This window comes from Centruroides sculpturatus, unplaced genomic scaffold (genome assembly GCF_000671375.1).
Source record: "Centruroides sculpturatus isolate CEXI.00-Female unplaced genomic scaffold, Cexi_2.0 scaffold263, whole genome shotgun sequence".
Classification (NCBI taxonomy): Eukaryota; Metazoa; Arthropoda; class Arachnida; order Scorpiones; family Buthidae; genus Centruroides; species Centruroides sculpturatus.
In genome coordinates this window covers 276,851-303,190 of record NW_019384587.1, presented here as the reverse complement: position 1 = coordinate 303,190, position 26,340 = coordinate 276,851, and the positions used below count along the sequence as shown (strand labels likewise).

General features: G+C 32.8%; 2 protein-coding genes and 1 long non-coding RNA gene across 9 annotated transcripts in view; 1 reads left to right on the top strand and 2 right to left on the bottom strand.

Annotated features, from left to right (window-relative positions):
* Positions 1 to 20,805, bottom strand: part of LOC111624654 — a 61,089-nt gene extending 40,284 nt beyond the window's left edge. For 2 of the 6 annotated variants that reach the window (XR_002756613.1, XR_002756617.1), the window contains exons 1-3: positions 20,620 to 20,805; positions 15,401 to 15,456; positions 7,214 to 7,681 (exon numbers count right to left, since the gene is read on the bottom strand). This is a non-coding gene — a long non-coding RNA (uncharacterized LOC111624654). The remainder of the gene's footprint in view (positions 1 to 7,213; positions 7,682 to 15,400; positions 15,457 to 20,619) is intronic. The other 4 variants (XR_002756616.1, XR_002756614.1, XR_002756618.1 and 1 more) reach the window with 4 other exon arrangements.
* Positions 3,758 to 5,670, bottom strand: LOC111624651. Its single transcript, XM_023367556.1, is given in 2 exon segments — positions 3,758 to 4,875; positions 4,877 to 5,670. Coding segments are annotated over 2 exon segments (1,149 nt in total). The 5' UTR covers positions 5,548 to 5,670; the 3' UTR covers positions 3,758 to 4,397.
* Positions 20,806 to 20,827: 22 nt separating the features above from the next.
* The window catches only part of LOC111624653 (oligoribonuclease, mitochondrial-like), a 32,975-nt gene continuing 27,462 nt past the window's right edge, over positions 20,828 to 26,340 (top strand). Inside the window, exons 1-2 of one of the 2 annotated variants that reach the window (XM_023367559.1) lie at positions 20,828 to 20,932; positions 21,032 to 21,299. In XM_023367559.1, coding sequence (XP_023223327.1) covers positions 21,174 to 21,299 — 126 coding nt within the window. In that variant the 5' untranslated portion in view covers positions 20,828 to 20,932; positions 21,032 to 21,173. Of the gene's footprint in view, positions 20,933 to 21,031; positions 21,300 to 24,224; positions 24,480 to 26,340 lie in introns of those variants that run through there. The other variant, XM_023367558.1, reaches the window with a different exon arrangement.

Genomic DNA, 26,340 nt, shown 5'->3' with positions numbered 1-26,340 from the left:
AGTACTTTATCCACGTACTATTTTAGATGTGATTTTTTGTTTTCAACTACGTTTAGTCTTCATTGAGTACTTAGGTGTATTAAATTGATAACATTTCAGCCATTGTTATAAATATTTTTATATATTTCGATTTTTTAACCAAATGTTCGAACCGTTTTAAATTCAAATTTGTTATTGCATATTGGTTCGATTATAGAACGATTGTAAACGTTCCAGAAAACTCATCAAATTGAAAATAGTAAGTAGGCTTGATTCTCAGCAATTCTCATTGTTCTCAGCGGTAGGTGTTATATAACAATTACTATGGTTGTTGAAATACTGAATATAAATGGGGTTTGCTTACAAAACTTCCGCGGGCAAAGTCGCGAGTAACAGCTAGTAATGAATAAAATCTTCACTAAGTCAAACCCTATTCAATATATGACGCATGACCCACTCTACCTTCCCACCTCCTGGACCTATAACCACCAAACTTAAAATAGCATGGATCAACTAATACACAAACCTCTCTGCAAACTTTCACACATTTTCAACAAAAAACACAGAAGTTACTAAGCTTCAAAGTGGATAAACAAAATAATGTCCCACCACACACACACTAACATCCATACATATAGGGGAAAAACCCAAATTTTTTTGCATTTCTTAATGTTTCAAGGTCCCGAGTCCAAAAATGTGAAAATCTTGGGGGTCATTTTTCGATCAATCACAATACTTTCCCTCTGTTATATATAACAACCAGGTAAGTAAAATGAATATTTGAGGCCAATAAGATTCCCAATACTGCTACAAACAACTAGTAAACTGAAAAAAAATTAATGAATTTATACTTTATTTGAACTATAAAGTATTGCAATGACCATTCCATGTCTGGGCACATTTTTGTTTACAATTTTTTGATGTGAATTGAGGCTATAGAAAATAAATTTGATTATACATTGCCAACACAGGCCAATTTTTGAAGCTATCATTTTGTCAATATTGAGAGTTTCCCAGAAAAATTTAACTTTTCAAAAATAGCAAATTATGGAATGGTGATAAATGACAAGACAGTGGCATTCAGGCAAAAATTTCGATATCATGCACACTTTTGAAAAAGTTTACAACTATCATCTTTGTATTTAAATAATTACAAAATGACTTAAAAATCAAAGGAGACATAAATTAGACAATATAAAACTTTTGAATATATAATAGCCACTCTTCACTTAAAAGCATAGGATACACATTTTAGTAATAAACTGTTTTAATCTATATACTGTATATGTTATGGCCAATATCTGAAGTCTAGTCAATTTGCAAAGTGGCTGGCCATTTCTAGCTTGCCACTTGATTTGGCAAAGCCCAAAATATACGAGAATTTACGACTACTTTGGGCTTTGGTCAGCCAATCTGCGATGCACCCGAGAATCAATGACCAGCTCAAGAATTGTTCAAGAAAAAGTGGTAAAACTAGAAGTTTGCAGAGCTGAATCATTTACTTAGGGGAGTTCTATCTCGAGTCAATAACACTGAAAATCTCTTTAGTTTAGTCAAAGTAGAAAAGAAAAAAAAAATGTCTTTTCATTTGAAAAAAACAAAAGAAATATTTTCAGTAAACAGTTTAAAAAACACAAGAAAGAAAAAGTGGCTTCAGTTGTAGAAAAAACACATCTGCAAAGATAAGATCTCTTTAAGTACAGCTGAAAAATTTCATCAAGAAAAATAGTCTTCAATTACATTTTAAAGAAATGGCTAATGAATTTACACATTAAAAAAATACATAGAAAACACCAAAATGTCTCGATTTTCGCCATGTTCAATCTGTGGAACAACAATCTTCCACTCAGAAACGACCTTTTATTAGAGGCTACAACTCTGCCAAAATATGCAAAAACAGTTTTAAATGTTCACAGGTGACAAGACAAAACAAATCAAGACTAAAATGTCTTAAATTTCACCACGTTCAATCTGCAGGAACATTTTTTTAAAAAGAAATTATTTATTTTTTAAAATAATTTCTTTTTAAAAAGTGACTAACTTTTTAAAACTGCTTTTGCACATTTTGGCAGAGGCGTAGCCTCTAAGAAAAGGTCATCTCTGCAATGTTGTTCCTGCAGATTGAACATGGTGAAATTCAAGACATTTTAGTCTTTTCTAGGTATTTTCTTCAGTTACAGTTGAAAAATCGCATCATTAATTACTTAAGGAAAGAATCTCTTTAGTAGGTTTCTCATTTATCGGTCTTTTGCTTGTCCGAGGATTCCGGAAAAAAGTGAATTATATCCGGGATCCTGGTAAACACCCAGGACTGGTATGTGGATTGAATCGTACCATTAACTGTTTTCAATTCTATGAAAGATGTAGGTCCTTTGATTTCATGTAGTAAAAGACAAAGATAATAACACTCAGTATTATTAGGGTGGATGGTATATACCCAGGGTGGCCAAGCTCCTTGATAGTCCGAGCCATTTTTCAAAATTTGAAATTTTTTGCGAGCCGCAATTAAATACGTATTAAAAAGGTATGCAAAAAATTCAAGATTACAAATTATATCCGTAGCAAGAGTGATACAAATTGTTTCTTCCAGAGCACAATGTCAGCTGTCCATTGCAATGACAGTTTACAAATTCAAAATCGGTCTGGAGTCGGTCGATAACGGACGATTACGCCACTGTTTATGTTCGTTCACACAGTTTTCAATGAGTCATATCATTCTTAACTTGGACGGAAATGAAATTTATTACAACGTTGCACTTAATCTTTCATATTTGTTGTTAGTAATTTAAAAGACGTTTTGAAACACATACGAAACGATAATAATTTTTTAAAATATAATAATACAAAAATAAAAAGGGAACTCGGGTACATTTATCGAGAGCCACAAATAATCCTTCAAAGAGCCGCATGTGGCTCGCGAGCTGCAGGTTGGCCACCCCTGGTATATACCCTGCCTAAAGTCTGATCTTCTTTTACACCCGGCCAGCCATTGACATCATTACCAAGTTTTCTTCTCTCAAATCTGTTATTTTTTCCATACATAGAAAGAGGGAACTTCAACACAAAGAAGTGTTTTTGCAAAATTATCGGTTTTGCATAAAATAGACTCGCTGGCCATTTTCCAAATGCACAGTGAGAAGAAAAACTGGAAGGAACCTCTCATGGATGGGTAAAGCCAGAATTCTCCACACAGCCTTGGAGCTGCTGATGTATCGCCCACTTTCATAGAGTTCGACTTCATCCTTTTCATTTTTAAAGCCAAATGTTGCTTGATCACTCCCTTTATTGACATATTTACATATGTATTTTATAGACTTTACAGAGTTACAGTACTCCATGTTAATATGAGCACCGAAAGTACGTGAAAGCACAGGGTTATATGGCACTACCCAATAGTTATCAAGGGTCACACTATTGATTTCAACAGTGAAACCACCATCTCCTGGGGCTATTCGTCGATACTTTGGGTATCCATCTTCTCCTGTTTGAGTTTCTTGAAGGAGAGGTCGAGGTAACTTCTTAGTGCAGCTACCTTCTTTCATACAGGGTGATCTGTTATTTAAATTACCGCAAGGCCCATGTATCATATTGCCTTTTATAATTTCATGAAGGAGAGGATCTTTTGCAGGGTCTGGTATCTCTGCACAAATAACACTATCTAATTTATCTGGAGAAATACGTTACTGTAGCCACAACAAAATGTGTATATGAGGCAAACCACGCTTTTGCCATTTGACAGAATATATAAAACAACGCACTCTCCAAACAAATTCCCCTTTGTCAGCAGTCACTAATGCCTTAACTTTTAAGTGAAATACCCTAGCAATGATATCATGACAATCATGAGGCTTTTGTCCAGATAGTAATGCATTTTTAATATCATTCCATCGAGGATTACATGTAAATGTAATGAATAAATCAGGACGACCGTAATAGCGAACATAATACGTCATGGCGTCTTGAGTCTTTTCATGCATATATCGTGGTGACCTAGTGAAAGATGACAGAAGCACTACCATCTAACCAAGCTGAGCAACATTGGTATCTTGTATTCCTATAGCATCTCTGAGATGTATGTAACTATCGACTCGGAGTTGCGCCTGGTTGTTTCTAATAAAATTTAATCACTCTGTCTCAATTTTTACATATATATTAACGAAGTATTGACTGAAGAGAGATCGACAATATAATAAATGGTTGATTTCTGTTTATCTGATCATGATGTGGTAAGAATAAAAGCTCATTGCAGAAACGGTTTTTCGAAGAGGTAACTTTGTTTTCGGGTCAATGTGGGAGATGTCAATGGAGTAACCATCCTCACCTCGACAGAAAAGTATCGGGTATTGTAATGCATCGTACGAACAGTGAACTTCACTAATATGTTGTAATTTATTGTCATGACTTTGTAATACAATATCTCATTTATCAAACTGCTGTCCAACTATGACCAGAGCTACTTTGCTTGCCGTCAGTGCATTAAAACGTCCTCTATGAGCATTGGCTGGTTTCCTATCAGCGTGAATTACAACTTCTAAGTTTTTACAATTGTGAGGTACTTTTTCAAGAGCAGTTTTTAAACCTTTTAAGTATGGGTTATAGTAGTGCAACATCGCCTGTAATTGTTTTATCAGACTCTTTTTCACATCAGGGAAGATGCTGCATCTTAAACTTGCCTCTCTCTCATCCTCTCCAACAAAATAAATTTGTAAGAATTGAGGGGTTTTTTGAGGTAAAGGTTGCAGACTACCAATTAAGTGATACACCTGACCCTGCACTTTGAAAGTAGGCATAAATCCGTCTTCTATAACTTGTTTCGCTCCAAAAGACATCATTTGGAAGCAAGCATTATATTTCCTAATACCAATAAATCCATAAAATGAATGTGCTCAGGATGCAGGCCATGAGCAAACTATTGAGCGGCTCAGGTAGAGGCAAAATAGCTGGAAGCTGCACTTTACCGGTACTACAGCACATACCAGGTGCTTCTTTTTTAAACTTGAGGGTGTTACAGTGTAAGCATTTATGACTCATAGTGCCCAGGGATACTAATTTATCGGTTTCATAAGCTATCTTTGGGTCATATTTCATCCCGGAAAAAGTTTTAATCTTCCATGGAAGTAATCGTCTTTCTGTTCGTTTTCCTTGATTTTTATGCTCATATCTACGAACGACTGCTCTGTGAACTTCTGGATAATTTTGTTGGTAATGAGCTGCTGCTACTCTATGAACCTCTGGATGATTTTGCTGGTAATGGGCTGCTGCTACTCTATGAACCTCGGGATTATTTTTTTTGTACTTAGCTGCAGCTGTTCTGTTAACTTCTGGATTTTTTTGTTGGTATTTAGCTGCTGCTGCTCTGTGAACTTCTGGATTCTTTTGTTGGTACTTAGTAGCAGCTTGTAAGAGCTTTTTTTTTCTAATTGTGTTCGTAAATCTAGCATAACGTTTTTTAGTACGTTTCTCAAAGCTGGGTATTCTATCAGAGTTAACTGAATTAAAAATGGATGTTGACAATTCATCTTCATAAGGCAAATAAACATCAAAATGTCCATGAGACAGGTCTTGCATAGAACTAAAACGCAGTTGCTTCACGGGGTTTCCTTCTACACCAAATTTCTCATACAGCTCGCCATTGTAGTAAACTTCAAAAGTTAACGGAAATATTTGTCCCTCTGCTACTAACTCGCATAAACCTCCATAAGTATGAAATCGCGACATATTGTTGAAGTATTCAACAGAACTGCTATAATTATTTCCATCACTATCATGTGACATTATTGAAAATCATCCCAGTGACTCATCACGTAACCCACTATTTCTGCACGTACTTCTCTGGTCATCACTTGAGTGTCATACAAAACAAAGGATATTGCTCTAAAGAGGCAAGCTCCATCACTTATAATTGGAACGATGGTGTGGGGCGTCATAACACCATTTATATTTATTATTTCAACAACCATAGTTATTATGTAATTTATATCAATAACAATCTAAATGTATAAAATTATTGCGTTAAACATACCCCTTATTATTGAGAATCTTCTAATTCAATTGAACGTTTTCAATCTGACCGATTTTCTAGAATGTTTGCAATCGTTCTATAATCGAACAAATATGTAGTAACAAATTCGAATTTAAAACGGTTCGAACATTTGGTTAAAAAATCGTAATACGTAAATATTGTACATTTGGAAATTAAGTTATTACCACCAGAAACAAAAAAAATCGCATCTAAAATAGTACAGTAGAAGCCATTCTTCTGGTTAAGACTTAATGCTCTCCCTCCCCCCGCTGGGAAATTTCGAAAAATCCCTTCTAAGTTTGCATTGCCATGGCATACCCTACTAAAACGCAGTTGAAAACAAAATATTGCATCTAAAATAGTACAGTAAAAGTTGTTTTTCCGGTTAAGCCTTAATCCTTTCCCTCTCCCACGCGGGGGAATTTCGAAAAATCCCTTCTTAGCGTGCGTTTCCATGACGTACCCTAACTGTCTACCAAATTTCATCTCTTTCGGTTAAGCAGTTTGCTCTGGGCGATGATGAGTCAGTGAGTGAGTCAGTCATTCAGTCAGTCAGGACAAGCAATTTTATATATTTAGATATTTTCACTCATGTTCTATTTGCTGTTTGTCTGCTTATATCATTTTTGTATTTTGCTTATTTGTTGATATCTGAAGAAGGCCAATTATCAAAATAAATTGAAATGAATTCACATAATCACTGCAAAAAAGTCTCTTAATTACAATCAAATGAACAATACTTACATTTAAAAGTTATGCCAATGCAATTGCCTTCTTAACTACAAAATAGCAAACATATAATGTAGCTCAAGAATTTAATCTATAGGACTTCAAATTTTTTAGTATTGTCCTGCAATCTTATCATAATATGTGACCAGAGGGTCAGCACCTCCTCGGCACCCTGTCAGAAATGACACCACCGGGTCCCGATTGATCCGGAAACCGCGACGGTGATTTAATTAGAAAATAGGTCATGCAAGCAGTCGCGTGAATGTGCGAACGGATTCAGGATGGAGACCGTGTGGTAGCAAATGGGAAAGGATGCACGCAGAGACTAGGTTACTTAACAATCGTTTATTTTTAAAGGAAATTATATAATTATATACATTTTATACGTTATGTCATTAACGAGTTCGAATCAAGAAAAACGCGTCTAAATATGCCCGGGATCACAACAGAGAGAGTTCACGAGGTTCACGCGGCAATAAATACCTTTTGTAGAGGATGTTCCTGGAGTGATGATAGATTCTGTTGAGATATCCGTTGAGGCCAATAGTCAGTTATTTTTCTGGAAGGGTTCAGAAAGTTCTGGATTGGGAAAGTCAAGGTCAAGATGGTTGGGAAGGTTTGTACTCACCGGCGTTGTTGGTCGAAGGTGAAATCAAGTCAGAAAATTTGGTACAACACAGAGAATTTTTTTTAAAGACTTAAATCCACGAGGAGTGGGCGATGACTGACTTTTCGGCCATTAATTTTGATATCAGTACGATATTGCCTGGCTAAGAGGTCAGCAGATCACGGGAATGTGTTGTTTTCATCGCCAGGAAAATGAAGTGGAGATTTTCTCAGGTAGCTGAGGACAACAATTGTTGAGCAAGTATGGTGTCATCAATGATTGATTTTTGTTAAAGTTCGGATTCTCATACTATAGTGACACCTCGGTTTTCGTTGATAATCCATCTGAAAACAATCAGTGAAATCCAAAATTGACGAAAACTGAGGCAATTATTTCCATATGAATCAATGTAAATCCAATTAATTTGTTCTAGACACTCCAAAATACATACCAAAAACACATTTTATAGAGAATAAGTATAGTGTTTAATACTAAAAACAATAAGAAATAAATATGAAATGAATATAAAAGACTAATGTAAATGAACATTTAACATGGCATTCGAAGGGCTGCTGGCTCTGAAAACTTTCTTTGGTCCCATGATTGAGCTAAAAGGAAAGGAAAGCAATGGAATTGTTTGGCTTTTCTTTAACTCTTTCTGCTTAGCGGGCACTAAGAGGCGTCTTTTAGCAAGCCCATTATGGGTTAGGCCAAGCCCACAATGGGACGGCTGGGTGGTGAGGAACAGAGCCACTCCCCAAAAACTTCCTGGAGATTTTTTGACCCATCCGCATTAGATCCTGTGTACCCTAGAGCAGTAGGCTGCCACCTTTACCACTCAGCCATAGAGGTATTTGGCTAGACACGAGGGGGTAATGCTCACACAACAAGAAGCAACACCACACTTAGCAGGAAAACACATGGTTCACTGTTTGTTTTCGCAAAATTAGCAGTGAGGTCACATGGGCACACCATTGAAAACCGAAACTGACAATAACCGAAGTCAACAAAAACTGAGGTATTACTGTAATTACTTTCTGAAGTTTAAGATGATGAGACATTTAAATTCAAATAAAAACCTTGCAGCAAAGAACAAACATAAGTGATTGATTTTGAAATACAGACAGATTTTTTAGATGTCTAACACATTGCTATATGTGATGAGATTAAAGATTTTGTAAATGTTTTTTCACAAATAAAATTTTATTTCAAATACAGATGGCCCTTGACCTTTGCACATAATTTGTTCCTGAAAGTGTGCGCGAATATTGAATGTTTGAAAGCAGAGGAATGTAAAAAAATATGCACCAAAAACTGTGTTTTAAAGTATTTATTTATCAATATGTATACATAATAAAGTTAATGAGGCATGTTTAAGTGCTTTTGGGCGTTTTCTTTATAAACTTGTCACGAGTTAGTTGAATACAGTAATACCCCAAACTTACGCGATAGGTGGGACCGAGCAATAACCGCGTAAGTCAAATTCGCATAAGTCGGGGTATAATTTCGCAATTTGTGTAAAATCCAAGTCAAATGTATGTAAGCCAATAAATGTTCTCGTTAATCTTATCTCGTCTTTTGATTCGTTCACGGTTACAAGAAATCACCACATAGAGTCTCTCTAGTCTCCGTAGATATAACAAACACAGAAATAAATAACACAAAATAAATTGTAGCTATATGTTGATTCTGCGCAACACGTCCGAACACATAAGCCGAACAATAGTGTGAGGGGGAGTGAGTAATCAAGAGTTGCGTGGCAGTCAAACAAAAGACGAATCGACGAGATTTGAAAATCGCGTAACTCCGGGTTCGCGTAAGTCGGGGTAGCATAAGTCAAGGTATTACTGTACCACCCTTTTTTTCTTTCCTTGATAAAAATTTCTATAACATGCTGTGTCTTTCTCAATCGCCGTAAGTACTTGAGATATACATTCTCCATTAGGATCACATTCTTCCTTGATAGTCAAAAATTTGTCAAAATGCATGAAGGCTTTATTCATATTTTTAATTGTCAAAGTCTTGACGTTTTTATCAGCTTCTTCTTCCTCACTTTCATGTTGTTCAATTAAATATTCATTTGACAGAGGTACTGAGTGAGATTCAATCAACTCATTAACAACTTCATTGTTGACGTCCAAGTTTAGTTCATTCATTAGGCTAACTATTTCATCTGTAATAGTTTCTGGTGTTTCTTCAAAATTTATAAAATCACTCATCATTTGTAGGCATAATTGTTTCCGGGAACCTTTCATTGTCGACTCTTTTAATTCAGCCTACAAGTCTCCAATATTGTTTATTGCTTTCCATATATTATAATTCTTCCAAAAATCTGTTAATGTTGGCCCATTTTCCCTGTCAGTTGCCTTGATGACCTTAGCCATTATTGTCCTCATATAATATTGTTTAAACATAGATATCACTGTTTGGTCCATGGGCTATATGAGGCAGGTAGTATTGGGAGGAAGAAACAACATTGATTTCCAGATATAGATTCTGCAGAGATTTTGGGTGTCCTGGAGCATTGTCTAAGATTAATAATGCTTTAAATTGTAAATTATTATTTTTACAATATTGCTTAACTGTCAGCATGAAATGAAAAGTGAACCAATCTTTAAATATTAACACAGTAAGTAACCCAGGCATTTTTATTTGATTTACAAATGACTGGAAGCAATTCTTTATCTTTCCCTTTCAATGCTCTGGGATTTCCACTTGGTAAACTAACAATGGCTTTTAAATCACCAGCTAAGTTTCCACCAAGAAGCAATGTCAATCAGTTTTTGGAAGGTTTATGTCCAAGGGCAACTGATTCTTCCTTTGATAAAAATGTACGATTAGAAATTTTTTTCCAAAATAAACCCATCTCATCTACATTGAATATTTGGCTAGGAGAATATTCTCCATCTATAATAATTTTGGCCAATGAAAAAATAAATTCTTTCGCAGCATCTTTATCTGCATCAGCCGAATCTCCAGTGAATTTAATATTATGTATAGAATATCTCATTTAAAATTTGTTGAACCAGCCATTACTTGCTTGAAACACCGTGCTAGAATCTTCATTTAATCTAGTCTTCCAATCTTCATGCAAACTAAAGCCTTAGCTTGAATAATTGAAAAACTCAGAGGGACATTATTTTGATGTTGACAATCAATCCATGATGACAAAGATCTTTCCATTTCATCCATCACTATGCCGTGTCTTTTGGAAACAATCTTTGAAAATATATTTCCACAATTTTGAACGTATTCCTTAATTTTACTTTTATTTTTCAAAATTGAACATATCGTAGATCTGTTTACATACATTGTACAAATGTCCGATTGAAGCAAAAGATTCACCATTTTCAAAATGTTTAATTATTTCGATTGTATGAAGTTTATGAGTCCTTAATTTCTTTTTGTTTGTATCAACACTGCAGTTTCTCTGTTTCTCACTCATGTTTATGAATTTATAAGAACAAAATATTAAAACAAACAAAAAATTTAGCAAAACACACAACACATTGATGCACACCCTAATGCAAGACTGAAACTGTTTTGACCTCTTGCTCAGAACAACACAGTAGTAATTATAATTCCGAGAAGTCCACTATTGTAGGAAGTAATCTATGTCCGAGAACGTAGAGTGAGCTACTGCACTTTGTAGTGTATGAGTAAATTTTTTCATTATCAACAAAAATATTTTAAAAGTTGAATTTTTAAAAATGTATGAAAGTTGAGGGCCACCTGTATATGTTTACATATTAAAAGTTTGAAAACTTATCAAAATAATCAATTTAAATATAAGAGATCAACAAACTTTTCACTTTCTTTAGATTGCTAATAGTAAATGCAGGATACCATCAATACACAAAATACAGATTGTGGTACTTACGAGATACCACAATGGGTCAAATAAGTCTTATGTCAGTTATGCAAGCTCTTGGAATATGTATGTTCTGCAAAAATCTCAGAAACATTCAACCAATAGAATTGGCTGTACTGTTAATTGTAATAAGCTTGTATATAATTAGACGGTCCACACTGCTAATGGAATCTCATTAAAGATCATCTTTTTACTTTCCTGGCTGTTAAATATAACAGAGGAAAAGTATGGTGATCAGTCAAAAAAAATGACCCCCAGATTTTTACATGTTTGGGCCTTGAAATGTCTAGAAATGCAAAAAAATTCAAGATTTTTACGTATGTATGGGTGTGTGTGTGTGTTGGGGCAGCACAGTTTTGTTTACCCTCTTTGAAGCTTAATAACTTCTGTGCTTTTTGTTGAAAATTACTGAAATTTTGCAGGGAGATTTGTTTATTAAGAGGATTGATACTATTAAATTTTGATGATTAAAAGTTGAGAAGATGGGGAGATAAAGGGAGTTGTATGTACCTCCAGTAGTGTCAGTAATTTTACTTTATATTAGCATTTTCAACTATTTTATAAAACTCATCCCTACCCTCAAAATTAAGCTTTTTGCATTTTTATAATATGTAGATTTTCATCCAATGGCAATTATATTATAAATAAATATCTGAAGGCAAAGTCTGCCCAAAAGGGACCACATTTTTTACATTTTCCAGCACTCATTTCCTCGTAGATAAAAAGCCAAAGCACCCCCAAGAAAGTATGGATGAAAACCATGAAGACGTCCATATGTCACCAGCTTCTTTTTAAAAAATTTTGTATTTTTAACTGGATATATTTTTTGTGTTTTTAAAACGACTTTTTAGCTTTTTTGGCAGCCAGTGGCCTAAAAAGAAAGGTCAGTTGCCAAGAATATGTGTAGTCTGGAACAGGAAGTTAATAAACTGTGATTCCTTTTGAGCGAACTTTGTCTTCAGATATTTATTTACTTTTATAATAGTTAAAAATATAAAAAATTTTTAAATAATATATCATAAGAGATGGCAACTCATTAGATTTTTTTTGTTGTGTTTATTAAATAGTAAATCTAGGTAATTATATGATTCCAATTTATAATGAATCTTCATATGAGAAAATCTTATACTATTATATGCAATATTAATGTCCTTTGTTGCTCCTGTAAAATTGATTTTTGGTGCTTACAAGGTTTTCATGTGCCAATGATGATATTCAAACTTTCTTTTTAAATTTAATTTCTAGAAACTGATACAGGGTTTTCCATTAAGGGTGCTCAAACTTCAAATTTAAATAAAACAAGTTATATATGAAATATTATTAATTTTATTTTTTTACTTGAAAGAGTATTCAATTACATTATGTATGGAATATAATATCGGCGTATCCAAGAGATCCAATTTTTGATGACTTGATTGCATAAATTGGGCTCAATGTCATTGATGGAATTGGTTATGTTAACTATTAAGGCATTAATCATCTGCAACTTATTCGCATAGACCCGCAATTTAATGTAGCCCATAAGAGAAAGTCTAATGGCATTAAATCACTCAATGTTGGTGGCCAGTTGGCATTGCCAAAATGCAAGATAACCACGCCGTCGAATTTGTCATGCAGAAAATCCATTGTTGCATGCACTGTGTGGCAGATGGTACTGCAGTGCGTCTTGTTGGCACACATCATTGAGATCTATATCTTCCAATTTAAGCCACAAAAAATTGGATATCATTGACCTGTATCTCTCACCAGTAACAGTTATGGTCATTCCAGCTTTATTTTGGAAGAAGTATGGGCTAATAACCCCAACAAACCAAAATCCATACCAAACAGTGGCTTTTTCTGGATGCATTTTAGTGATGTGCCGGATCGTTAAAAATGTATATCCGCGGATACGGATACGGATACGGATCATTCGTGTCTAGATCCGCGGATACGGATACGGATACGGATCTCAACTTTCGTACTCAGTCAGCGCCGGTGCGTGTGACCTTGGACCGATAGTTGACGCTTTGCGTTAATAACGCGACGTGTTTTGACTTGCACTGCGCGTGTTTTTGTTTATGGTGTAAAAATGTGCTAAATTAGAATTCACCACAAAGGCAGACAGGATAAAGTAACAAAAGTTAATATAATTTTCCAATTGAGCTTTTTTGCGTCTTTATACAGATTCTATTTCGGGGGATTCCAACTTCACGGTACAAACAGTAGCATGCGAAATTACAGCGATAATAATAGTTCGCTGTATCCAAATCACGTGTACAATACAGATCCCGATCGCGACAATATAACCCGGAACCTTAAAACTAACCTTAAACACTAACTTAACACTAATAACAGAAAAAGGGATAGAATTAAGAAGACAGAAAAAATGATAGATAAGATAGAAATAGAGATATCTGGGGTTTTGTCCCTTTTTTCGGCTTGTTTCTTTATGCATACTGTTGGGTGGGATAACACACGCCCTTCTCTTATAACTGGCCAGTTCTCTTCTTCAATAATTAGGATTTTTTCTTCCACAGTCGTCAATACGACCTTAAAACACGATCTTTTTTCTGAACTATCCGGTCATTGAAAATACGACTCCCAGTATTCTCACCTCGTCCGTACACTCTGCTGTCCAGTTTACGAATGATCTGCTACGTCACTTCTTTTTTTTCTCCGGCTTCTGTTTACACCTTTGCTCCTCAAAGTTCTAGGAACTGCTTATCCCAGCCAAGGGACAGAGAATAGATAAGAAAGTTTTAGAAGAAAATAGAACAATAGAACAAAGGGTAGAAAGAAGAAACGAAACTAAACTAAAATTAATATTTACAAAAATATAGCGTACCGCCACAATAGTTTAGTGCAGTGTTTCCCAACCTTTTTTTGCTATGCCCCACCTAAGCCTTTCTAAAATTCTAGTCTCCCTAACATATACAGCGGCTATACTGTTAACTTAAACTCTGGACAAGTACAAGTCCATTTTCGAATTGCCCTCCTTAGCAATCCAATTGCTCCCTGTGGGGCGTGGGCCCCACGTTGGGAAACACTGGTTTGTGGCTAGTGTGACACGGGATAGCGTAGATTACGTTTGTGTTTTTGGAGAGTGTTGAGTTAAATTAAAATAAAAACAATGCCGACAAAAAAATTTAGTAGTGTAATATGGAAATATTTTACGATAGTAAATGACGAATGTGCTATTGCTACCTATCTTTAAAATTTCATATAAGTAATGAAATTCATTAAGATAAAAGATCCGTTAAAGATCCGCTAAAAAGTAACGGATACGGATACGGATACGGATACGGATACGGATTTTTTTTTTCCCTCGGATATCCGCGGATACGGATACGGATACGGATATCCGGCACATCACTAATGCATTTGCAACTGATGGGTCTCATGTAGATTGTTATGTCCCCAAATGCGACAATTTTGCTTGTTGACATATCCATTCATCCAAAACTGGGCCTTGTTGATGAAGATGATTTTCTGTCCAAAATTAGAGTCTACTTCAAACTGCTCATGAGCTGTCAGCGAATGCTCAACGTGGCCTATGGTTGTTTACCTTCAGTTCCTGGCCAACTGAATTTTGTACAGTTGTAGGCCCACGTCCCAATGCAAAGTTCACAAAGTTGATGTCTGTGAAAGGTCAAATTCTTGGGCGCAACAAGAAATTGAATGCAGTGGGTTATCCTGAACTCTCGTTCACTGCAGCAATGTTTTCTGCAGACCTCACGTTTCAACGATGTACGGGTGTTGTTTGATTATTACTGAACCAGTTGATTCAAATTTGTCCACCAAACGACGAATAGTCGACTCAACAGGATGATTGTGTACACCGTAAAAATCACATAGCACACAGAACGTAGCTCAAACTAAGCACTCATTTTGGTAATAAAGTTTAATGATTTGCATGCGTTACTCAACACTGTAACTTTTCATGAAGATTTGCTGAACATTAATTACTATAACCTCCAAATTAGACAGCTGTAGCTTCACTAACATGGCTGCTATACACTGTCAAAGTTTGAGCGCCCCTAGTGGAAAACCCTTTATATCATTTCTATTGACAAATATTTGATAAAAATTACATCTAAATCAATCCATTTCAATATAAATAAGGAAGAAGCAATTACAATTTCTAAATAAACTGATACAATAATCAATAAAACAATTTTTATTTTTTAAATCTGAAATTTTATTCACTTACCATTTTCAAAGCAAGCTTGGCTCCTCCATCTTCAGATACATTCAATTGGTTAAATTCTATAAAAGTTAAAAAAACTACTGTTTAGATTATGCAAAATTTCAATTCCAATTTGTTAAAAATATATAAATTAAGTTTCTTGTACTGAAGACAGTCAAATAACTATGAAAACGTTAATCAAATAAAATTTTAGACTCCTTCCCTTTACTTGCTATCAGGATTAGTACTTAGATATTTAAAAATGCACTTTAAATAATTTCCTTTCATTAATCCTGTTAGAACTCAAGCATACTAACAAGGGTAGGCTCAGAAGTGTATTTTATATACAGTGGAACCTCGCTTAACCTTGCCATCCGGACCTGAGTTAACTCGGGAAGGTTCCATAGCGTTACAAAAAACCGGTCTTTTGGACCCTCCGAAAAAAAATTTTTTTTGCATGTTTTTTGTCTCCAAATTTTTCAAAAATTTTTATCATGATTTTAATCTACTTTAATGACGCACTTAATTGTTTTTTAATGGGATATTTTTTAATCAAATTTCATTCATCGTTCTAAAGTTCTAGTGCATGGATTTTACTTTGGTAAAGTTATTTAAAGCTAGTTTCTGATGTCAAAAATGACCTCCAATAATTTTTTAACTTTTTTTTAATTAATATATTTTATTATATATACGTTTAATTAAGTCAGAGGGGGTCGGAAATCACAATAAAAAATGTAATTTTTGAAAAATATTTAAAAATTTACAACCAGCTAGTATTCACCCTACTTTAAACCCTTCTCCTCCTGAGACTATGAGACCATCTATGAGAATGTCCCGGGAAATCCAACACCAGCTGTTCTCAAGGTCATTCAGCTGTAAACACAATGACTCATTGGTGTCAAATTTCGCAGAAAGGCAAGACAATGGAAAATAAAGTTTGAAGCTTTTTCTTCAAAATTAATGCATTTCTTTTGTTTTTTTTTTCAGTTTTAAGTATTTTTTGATGTTTAATTAAAAATTCCTAAATGAAAATTCGGGTAACAAGTGGTTAATAAGCATAATTCGTTCCAGAATCTTACTAGCAATGTGAAACACTTGTTAAGTGAAACAATTTTTCCCATATAAATTAACGTAACATATGATAATGCATTCCTTGCCAAAAAACTTACTCAAATGTTTTATGTATAACATTTATTCAAAGAAAATTATAGAATATACATTGTTAAGGACTGTGAATCATGATAATCTTTTCTTCTAGCATGGAACGAACCAACCTGGAATGTGAATTTGATTTGCAGGAAAAAAAAAATCAAAATTTAATTTAGAATTGGGAATTAAATTTAATACAAGATGGCAGCATAACTGCCTACCTCTAGTCAAAATATTTACTTTCTAGTATTCAATTATAACCTTTACATAGCCCAAGAATTTGGCATATTTATTATTAATTAATACATAATGGGCAAGGGGTGTTGATGTTTATATGTAATGTCTGAACACAAGTTTGGAAAAATGTGTGATTACAAGTGACACTTGTAAGATGTTAGCGGAACGAGTGCTAAATAAAGACTGATGTAGCATGTGCACAATCCGGGAGTCTCCTCTTCTTGTCACTCATTATGCAAAATGTTGCTTGTTAAGCGAGCCATTTTTTTTACAATTTATTTTGCTTGTTATGCAAATTACTCATTACGAGAATAATGTTATGCATGGTTATGCAGATGTTGATCCAAATATGTAAAATATACTTCTGAGCCTATCCTTGTTACTCTGGAGCACTAAAAAGTGTCTTTGTAAAGAGCTACAGGTTCCACTTCTGCATTTTATTGAAGAAAATTACCATTTTAAGTCATGACAATGGATTACTTTTGGACCTGAGAAATTGATATATATTGGAAAAAAACGCAAAGTTTTACAGGTTAGTATGATATTAAATTACAAGATAACACATGACTAAATTGTATCTTGACACTCTCACAGATTGTAAAGTAAGTTTACATTGTGTCTTTTTTCTTGAACTACTGAATAGGAACTATAAATTAAAAACAGTTCAAAATGCATATAGTGTAATTTAAATATTTCTTCTATTAATAGTAAAGAATTATTGAAAGAATTGAAGTAACTGTTTTATTTTTAAATTATCCTGTTTTGGTTATTTTTGTATATATTTTTTAAAAAAAGCAAATACTAGTACTTTTTATGTACCTATATGACATCTGAAAACTAGTAGTTTTTTGGCAAATTAGCAATTTTTGATTTCAACTGAAGCTCCTCAGGTAGGTGTGAACCCATGAGTATAGAATCCTTGGTTGTATATACTACCTCCTCAACAATTCCTATTGTTTACAGACAACATTTGAGGTATTTCAGTCAAAATAAAAAAAAAAAATGCTAATTTTCTTAAAAACTATTAATTTTACAACATGCATACATGAAAATTACTATATATCTGTGCAGATAAGATGATAATTGAATCATAAAAAAAATGCCCCCAAAATCCAGGGTCATCTTATAGGACAGATAAATAAAAATTTAGATGAAATTTATATAAATTAAAACCATTATAAAAAGTGGACAAACTGTAATTATTTACTAGTAGAGAGAAGGTATGTGCACAAAATAGAATAGCCCATATGATGTTTTTGTGAATAGTCAAGGTCACCCAAATGCCCGAATCAGTGCAAACGTTTGCAACAATAGCAAGGCAGTGCTGCCAGATGCAAGAAAATAAAATTTGTTCATTCGAAAAATAACGAATTGGACATAATTCCGTATACACTATACAGTGTTATTATCCAAACGATGATTGCTGATCTAAACTAAATTCATAGGCCATTGTAGTTTGGGGGTTGTCTTATAGGACAGATATATGCTAAAACTATAAAACTTCGACGAAAATTTATACCTTGTCTTGTCTGCGCAGTTATATGGTACTTGTTTTTCAGTATCTATGTCTTTACAGTAAATGACAGCCTATTTTTTAGCACCTCTGAATAACCATGCAATGGCTAATCCAAATCCATAAAATGTGTTTCTGAACCTTCCCTTATAAGTAGAAAATTATGTATACTATGCCATCAGATGACACTACTGGTATAATATCAGTTAGATTAGCTTCAAAATTACATCATTTACATTTGAATTCTGTAACATAGTTTTCTTACTTTAACTTATCTGACTTGCTCTTATTGATTGTAATATTTGGTAACATAACTATGTAATATGGATGCTTTATAGTACAGATGTATATAAAATCACTTTAAATCTAAAAATTGGTTGATTTTCCCACAGAAACTCCAGTTTGGTGATTTAAGACTTTATTATATAAATTTAATATAATATAATTATATAATAATACTAGCTGTTACCAGCGAGTTCGTCCGTGGAGGTTTTGCAAACAAACCTCATTTACATTCAATATTTCAATAACCATAGTAATTGTTAGGTCTATATAACACCTACCGCTGAAGAGAATTGCCGAGAATCAAACGAACTATTTTCAATTTGATCAATTTTCTGGAGCGTTTACAATCGTTTTATACTCGAACCAATATGCAATAACAAATTCAAATTTAAAACGGTTCGAACATTTTTAAAATCGAAATAGATAAAAATATTTATAACAATGTCTGAAATGTTATCCATTTAATACACCTAAGTACTCGATGAAGACTAAAACTTATCCCTCTCCCGCCCGTGGGAGAATTTCGAAAAATCCCTTCTTAGTGTGCATTCTCATGACATACCTTACTACAACACAGATAAAAACAGAAAATCGCATCTAAAATAGTATAGTAGAAGCCGTTCTTCTGGTTAAGCCTTAATGCTCTCCCTCACCCCCAGTGGAAGAATTTTTAAAAATCCCTTCTTAGTGTACATTGCCATGACTTACCCTACTAAAACGCAGATAAAAACAAAAAATCGCATCTAAAATAGTACAGTAGAAGCCGTTCTTCCGGTTAAGCCTTAATGCTCTCCCTCACCCCCCTGCGGGGGAATTTATAAAAATTCCTTCTTAGTGTGCATTGCTGTGGCATACCCTACTAAAACGCAGATAAAAACAAAAAATCCTTAATCTTTCCCTCTCCCCCCGCAGGGGAATTTCGAAAAAATCCCTTCTTAGTGTGCGTTTCCATGACGTACCCTAACTGTCTACCAAATTTCACTTCTCTAGGTTAAGCGGTTTGTTCTGGGCGATGATGAATCAGTCAGTCAGGACAAGCAATTTTATATATTTAGATACGAGGGCTGTTCAGAAAGTTCGCAGCCTCAAATAGAACAACAAACAAAATAATGTTAAAACTTTTTTTATTTTTCAATGTAGTCTCCTTTGTTAGCAATGCACTTATTCCAGCGATGTTCTAGCTTTTTTATGCCATTACAATAGGTCGATTTGTCAAGGTGTGCAAAATATTCGTTTACTTCAGAGATGACTTTGTCATTTGAGTGGAATCTCTTTCCAACCAAGAATTATTTTAAATTTGGAGAAAGGTGGAAGTCACTGGGGGCCAAATCAGGTGAGTATGGTGAATGTGGAACTAATTGGAAGCTAAGTTCGTTTATTTTTCGTTCAGTGATTCTGGCATTATCGTGGTGAAACAGAACCTTCTTCTTCAAGTGTGGCCTCTTCAATTTCTTTCTTCAGTTTTTCCAAAAGTATACAGTAATAGACAGCATTGATGGTCTTTCCTCTTTCTAGGTAGTCAATAAAGATGATTCCTTTAGCATCCCCAAAAAACCGAGGCCATCACTTTCCCCGCTGATGGAACTGTTTTTGCCTTCTTTGGTGGTGGCGAACTTAGAGTAGTCCACTCGACCGTCGCAGTGCATTCAACATCACATAGTTTTAGAGCATGCGAAGGCTCACTCCAAGCCGGCAGCAGAGTGCACAATCACACGTGAAGCACGGAGACCGGGCAGTATACCGATACACGGTAAAGACTGACCATTGCAGGAGAATTATCTCACGAAAGGTCGCACGCGCAAGTACGGTTCCCTTGACTATTTTGCTCGTACAGTACGAGGGTCTACAATTCTGTGGGTGGAAAACCCCTCATTCAGAGTTTACATCTTACCCTTCAAACAAAAAATACATTAAGGAAAAATTTCATAAAATTTATATAAATATATACTCGATTTTATATTTATGTACGAGTGTAACTTAATTTTAGTATATACAATAAATAATTTACGGTCATTAACTTATTTATTGCACAATTAAATTATAATATTCAAATGCTTACCTGTCAATAGACGATAATCAGACAGTAATTTCTTTCCGCATCTTTATTTAAATTACATCAACGTTAATTAAATTACAAATCGAATCGAACGTCGTCTAATACAAGTTTAATAATTCAAAAAAAAAAAAAAATCAAGAGCGAAAGGAAAAAATCGCAAAAACCAAAACAAGTCAGAATTTGTTTTCAACCATCGTCAGCCATCACTCGACCGTAACGCCACCTGTAAAAGAATAATACTCTATATAAATTTATAAAACGTAAATTAAAATGACTGTATTGGATACAATTATAAAAATTTAATTTTATTAAAATTGTAAATTATATTTCTGTATCGTTTATAATATATTTATTTATAATTAAATTATAGTTTCGTACGTATATGAGTAATCGATTTTCGTATCGTTTGGTATAGAGTGGATGTCGAAAGCATCGATGTTGTATGGTCACTCGACGTATTTTTGTTTACAAATGAAAAGGAATAGATCCGCATAAATTTCGATAGGGAAATCGTTTTTGATTTAAACATTACAAATGTTTGAGTCGTGTTATGACGGATGGTAAGAATTTTCAAGTTATCGAGAGTTTTAATAAACGAGATTATTATGAGTTCGTTTAAGAAACCGAGAAGGATGAACAAACATTTGCCAGACGAAGAAAGACTTATTTGGGTCGATTTGGAGGTAATTTTAATAGCTATTAAGCGTTAATTTACTTTAAAACACATAGAAATTGCTTAAAATGCATAACTTTATGTCATTCTATTCGAGTTTTTTTTAAATGTTTAAATGTGATTTTTTTCTATATTTTGATAGGGAAGAAACCTTAAGCCAAGCTTAATCTTATTAATGTACAGTACACTTAATCCTTTTTTTGGTGTAAATGTTATAAATTATTACAGAATATTTAAGTGGAAAATAGTTTATTAATTTCTGATGTTTCAATCAAGTTTCTGGTTGGTTTTTTTTTTACCTTTATTTACTGATTTGGATATGTTTCTAGTTTTAACTCTGTTTAATCGATTAAAATTCATAAGTTATTTGCACTAAATGACATGCTTCGTGAAGAGATTTTGATGGAAAATGCTTCAAAACTTTTTTCGAGTGTACTGAAAAGTGGACTTTGTTACTAACTAAATAAACCTTGTGTGATAATTTCTAAAGGTTCCGTCTGCATATGAATTTTTCTTTTTGTAAACTTTATGATGGAATTGTATTGAAATGTTTTTTGCCAGAAATGAAAGTTGTTGAATCTTCCCTTAAATTTGGCATTAGAGGGTGTGTCAGATTTAAATATCCTTTATTATTATTATGATAGTTCGTTTGTAACTTCAAAATAAAATAAAACATTTCTTATTATTGTAATAGTTAAATTGCCTTTTTGAATTAATATGAAATACTAATCTTATTTCATGTTAAAGTGTGTCTTTAAAAAATTATAAATCGGAAATTATTTATTTTACATTTTAAGGAAACGGTTATATTTTTAATCTTATAATAAGGTTTTAATTCTGATTTTGTAAGAAATGAAAAAGGAAAAACAATTTTTAATGTTTTCTGTTTTGTTTGTTGGTTTTATTTCATTGGCACTTATATGAAATGATTTGAACTTAGTTTCAAAATCTATAAATTTTATTTTTACAATTATTTCAAATTTAAATTTATATTTTTGTGATTGGATATTGGAAATGCCATTCACGTTTTATAAAAATTTGCATTTATATAAAATATCATACATCTTTTCATTAGAAGAAAATTAAACTTTCCAGAATCTCTAATATGACTTTTTAATAAAAAGAAATATAGAAAATTTAATAATACCAAAAAATATTTTTGAAATTTAAATAAAACTTACTTTACAATATTTTTTCTTTTATTGCTATTTGCTACAGAAATAATACAAATTTTGTTTTAAATTTTTCATTCTAATATTTATCATTATTATATTTATTTTGCTAATGGTACTGTTATATTTTATTTACATATAATTGCTTTTAAATTATATTACTGTATATTTAAAAAGATTTTTAGTATATAATTTTCTAAGTATTTAAAATATTAATAGATGTGCCTGCCAAAGTTCATATAAAATAGTAAAATGGATGATTGATGTAAAAAGATTAGTATTAAGAATGGCAATTTATCAATGTTTGGAAACCGGTTTAATACTTTGTCAGTTACTTTAAGTCAGTGGTGATATTCAGCGGGTTCGCACAGGTTCGGCTGAACCCGTTGTTAACATTTTCAAAGTTTTTCGAACCTTGTTAAACACACGTAACATTTCTCAGTGGTTTTGTTTCTTTTAAAAAATATATTAAAATATACGTATTATACTCTGTAACACTACTAAACTAGAGCCTTATACCACGTTTGTCTGGTACGACCTCCCTCGACCGTTTCAGTCGAGATTGAAACTGTCGAGGGAGGTCGTACCAAGGGAGGTTCAATCGCGATCGACTCAAGAGAGTTCTTGAAACTAAATCCAGTCATAAGAGAGATCCCACAATCCCACGTGTGTGAGAAAATACAAGATGGCTGCGGAACACGTGTCGTAATAAAATATATACAAAATAAACCATTTTGAACACTTTTTTATTATTTATAAAAAAAAAAATATAGCTCTGGCATAAACAATGTTAAATTTTAACTGACTTAATTTTGTGAACGCATCTTTTTTATTTATATGGGTATCTTAAGGTCAGTTTTTGCGCTAATGTTGCTAATGCACCATTTGAGCAAAAAAAAAAAAACGTGTTAAGAAAAAATTTTCTGTTAGCGAACCTTTTGTTAAATATTTCGAATATTACCACTGCTTTAAGTGGATGTGAGGATAGTTATCAAATGCTACATTGTCAATAGGACATTTGTATTCTCAGATGTTAATGCAGTAAACATTCCATGAATGCAAATAATTGTTTCCACCAAACATGTAGTCTACATGGAGCCATGAAAGCTGTTTGAAATAATGATTTGTTTCATCTTAGCTACTGTGTTTTACTCTCACAGGGTAGAAGTTTTAGCTATACTCTTTTTTAAATACATGTTTAATAAAAGATTACTTAAAAGAAAAACACTTTTTGATGTAGCTATCATTTATTTGCTTAATGTTGATTTATTTAAAATTATCCTCATTTTATCTTTTTCACTCTACATATACAGTAAGTCTGCTTTTATACCTTTTTTTACAATAGCGCTCAAAATGTAAAATACTGTATTCCTGCAGAATATGAACAATATAAAGTTCAGATGTAGACAAATTCCAAAAATTGAATGAATAATCTATATTCCACAAATTTTCCGAACAACAAATTCTCAAACCAAAGACTAATTTGCATATTAGCATGTAATATTAAATACTATATGGTATGTTTGATTTCTTAAAAAATAGTTATTCTGACTTTACAGAAGAAAAAATATTTTAAAATGTTATTGAAACAAATTAATCTTAAATTTTGCACAAATCAAAGATTAAATTATTTCATTCAGTCATCCATTCAAATTTGTCTAAATTGTTTTGTAAGCAATGTGATAGAGCGTGATGGATACATGAGAATGAAAAATGGCATGCAGCATGACAAGTAGGAGGAAAACACATAAGTACCCGTCGAAAGCATCGATGTTGTATGGTCACTCGACGTATTTTTGTTTACAAATGAAAAGGAATAGATCCGCATAAATTTCGATAGGGAAATCGTTTTTGATTTAAACATTACAAATGTTTGAGTCGTGTTATGACGGATGGTAAGAATTTTCAAGTTATCGAGAGTTTTAATAAACGAGATTATTATGAGTTCGTTTAAGAAACCGAGAAGGATGAACAAACATTTGCCAGACGAAGAAAGACTTATTTGGGTCGATTTGGAGGTAATTTTAATAGCTATTAAGCGTTAATTTACTTTAAAACACATAGAAATTGCTTAAAATGCATAACTTTATGTCATTCTATTCGAGTTTTTTTTAAATGTTTAAATGTGATTTTTTTCTATATTTTGATAGGGAAGAAACCTTAAGCCAAGCTTAATCTTATTAATGTACAGTACACTTAATCCTTTTTTTGGTGTAAATGTTATAAATTATTACAGAATATTTAAGTGGAAAATAGTTTATTAATTTCTGATGTTTCAATCAAGTTTCTGGTTGGTTTTTTTTTTACCTTTATTTACTGATTTGGATATGTTTCTAGTTTTAACTCTGTTTAATCGATTAAAATTCATAAGTTATTTGCACTAAATGACATGCTTCGTGAAGAGATTTTGATGGAAAATGCTTCAAAACTTTTTTCGAGTGTACTGAAAAGTGGACTTTGTTACTAACTAAATAAACCTTGTGTGATAATTTCTAAAGGTTCCGTCTGCATATGAATTTTTCTTTTTGTAAACTTTATGATGGAATTGTATTGAAATGTTTTTTGCCAGAAATGAAAGTTGTTGAATCTTCCCTTAAATTTGGCATTAGAGGGTGTGTCAGATTTAAATATCCTTTATTATTATTATGATAGTTCGTTTGTAACTTCAAAATAAAATAAAACATTTCTTATTATTGTAATAGTTAAATTGCCTTTTTGAATTAATATGAAATACTAATCTTATTTCATGTTAAAGTGTGTCTTTAAAAAATTATAAATCGGAAATTATTTATTTTACATTTTAAGGAAACGGTTATATTTTTAATCTTATAATAAGGTTTTAATTCTGATTTTGTAAGAAATGAAAAAGGAAAAACAATTTTTAATGTTTTCTGTTTTGTTTGTTGGTTTTATTTCATTGGCACTTATATGAAATGATTTGAACTTAGTTTCAAAATCTATAAATTTTATTTTTACAATTATTTCAAATTTAAATTTATATTTTTGTGATTGGATATTGGAAATGCCATTCACGTTTTATAAAAATTTGCATTTATATAAAATATCATACATCTTTTCATTAGAAGAAAATTAAACTTTCCAGAATCTCTAATATGACTTTTTAATAAAAAGAAATATAGAAAATTTAATAATACCAAAAAATATTTTTGAAATTTAAATAAAACTTACTTTACAATATTTTTTCTTTTATTGCTATTTGCTACAGAAATAATACAAATTTTGTTTTAAATTTTTCATTCTAATATTTATCATTATTATATTTATTTTGCTAATGGTACTGTTATATTTTATTTACATATAATTGCTTTTAAATTATATTACTGTATATTTAAAAAGATTTTTAGTATATAATTTTCTAAGTATTTAAAATATTAATAGATGTGCCTGCCAAAGTTCATATAAAATAGTAAAATGGATGATTGATGTAAAAAGATTAGTATTAAGAATGGCAATTTATCAATGTTTGGAAACCGGTTTAATACTTTGTCAGTTACTTTAAGTCAGTGGTGATATTCAGCGGGTTCGCACAGGTTCGGCTGAACCCGTTGTTAACATTTTCAAAGTTTTTCGAACCTTGTTAAACACACGTAACATTTCTCAGTGGTTTTGTTTCTTTTAAAAAATATATTAAAATATACGTATTATACTCTGTAACACTACTAAACTAGAGCCTTATACCACGTTTGTCTGGTACGACCTCCCTCGACCGTTTCAGTCGAGATTGAAACTGTCGAGGGAGGTCGTACCAAGGGACGTTCAATCGCGATCGACTCAAGAGAGTTCTTGAAACTAAATCCAGTCATAAGAGAGATCCCACAATCCCACGCGCGCGAGAAAATACAAGATGGCTGCGGAGCA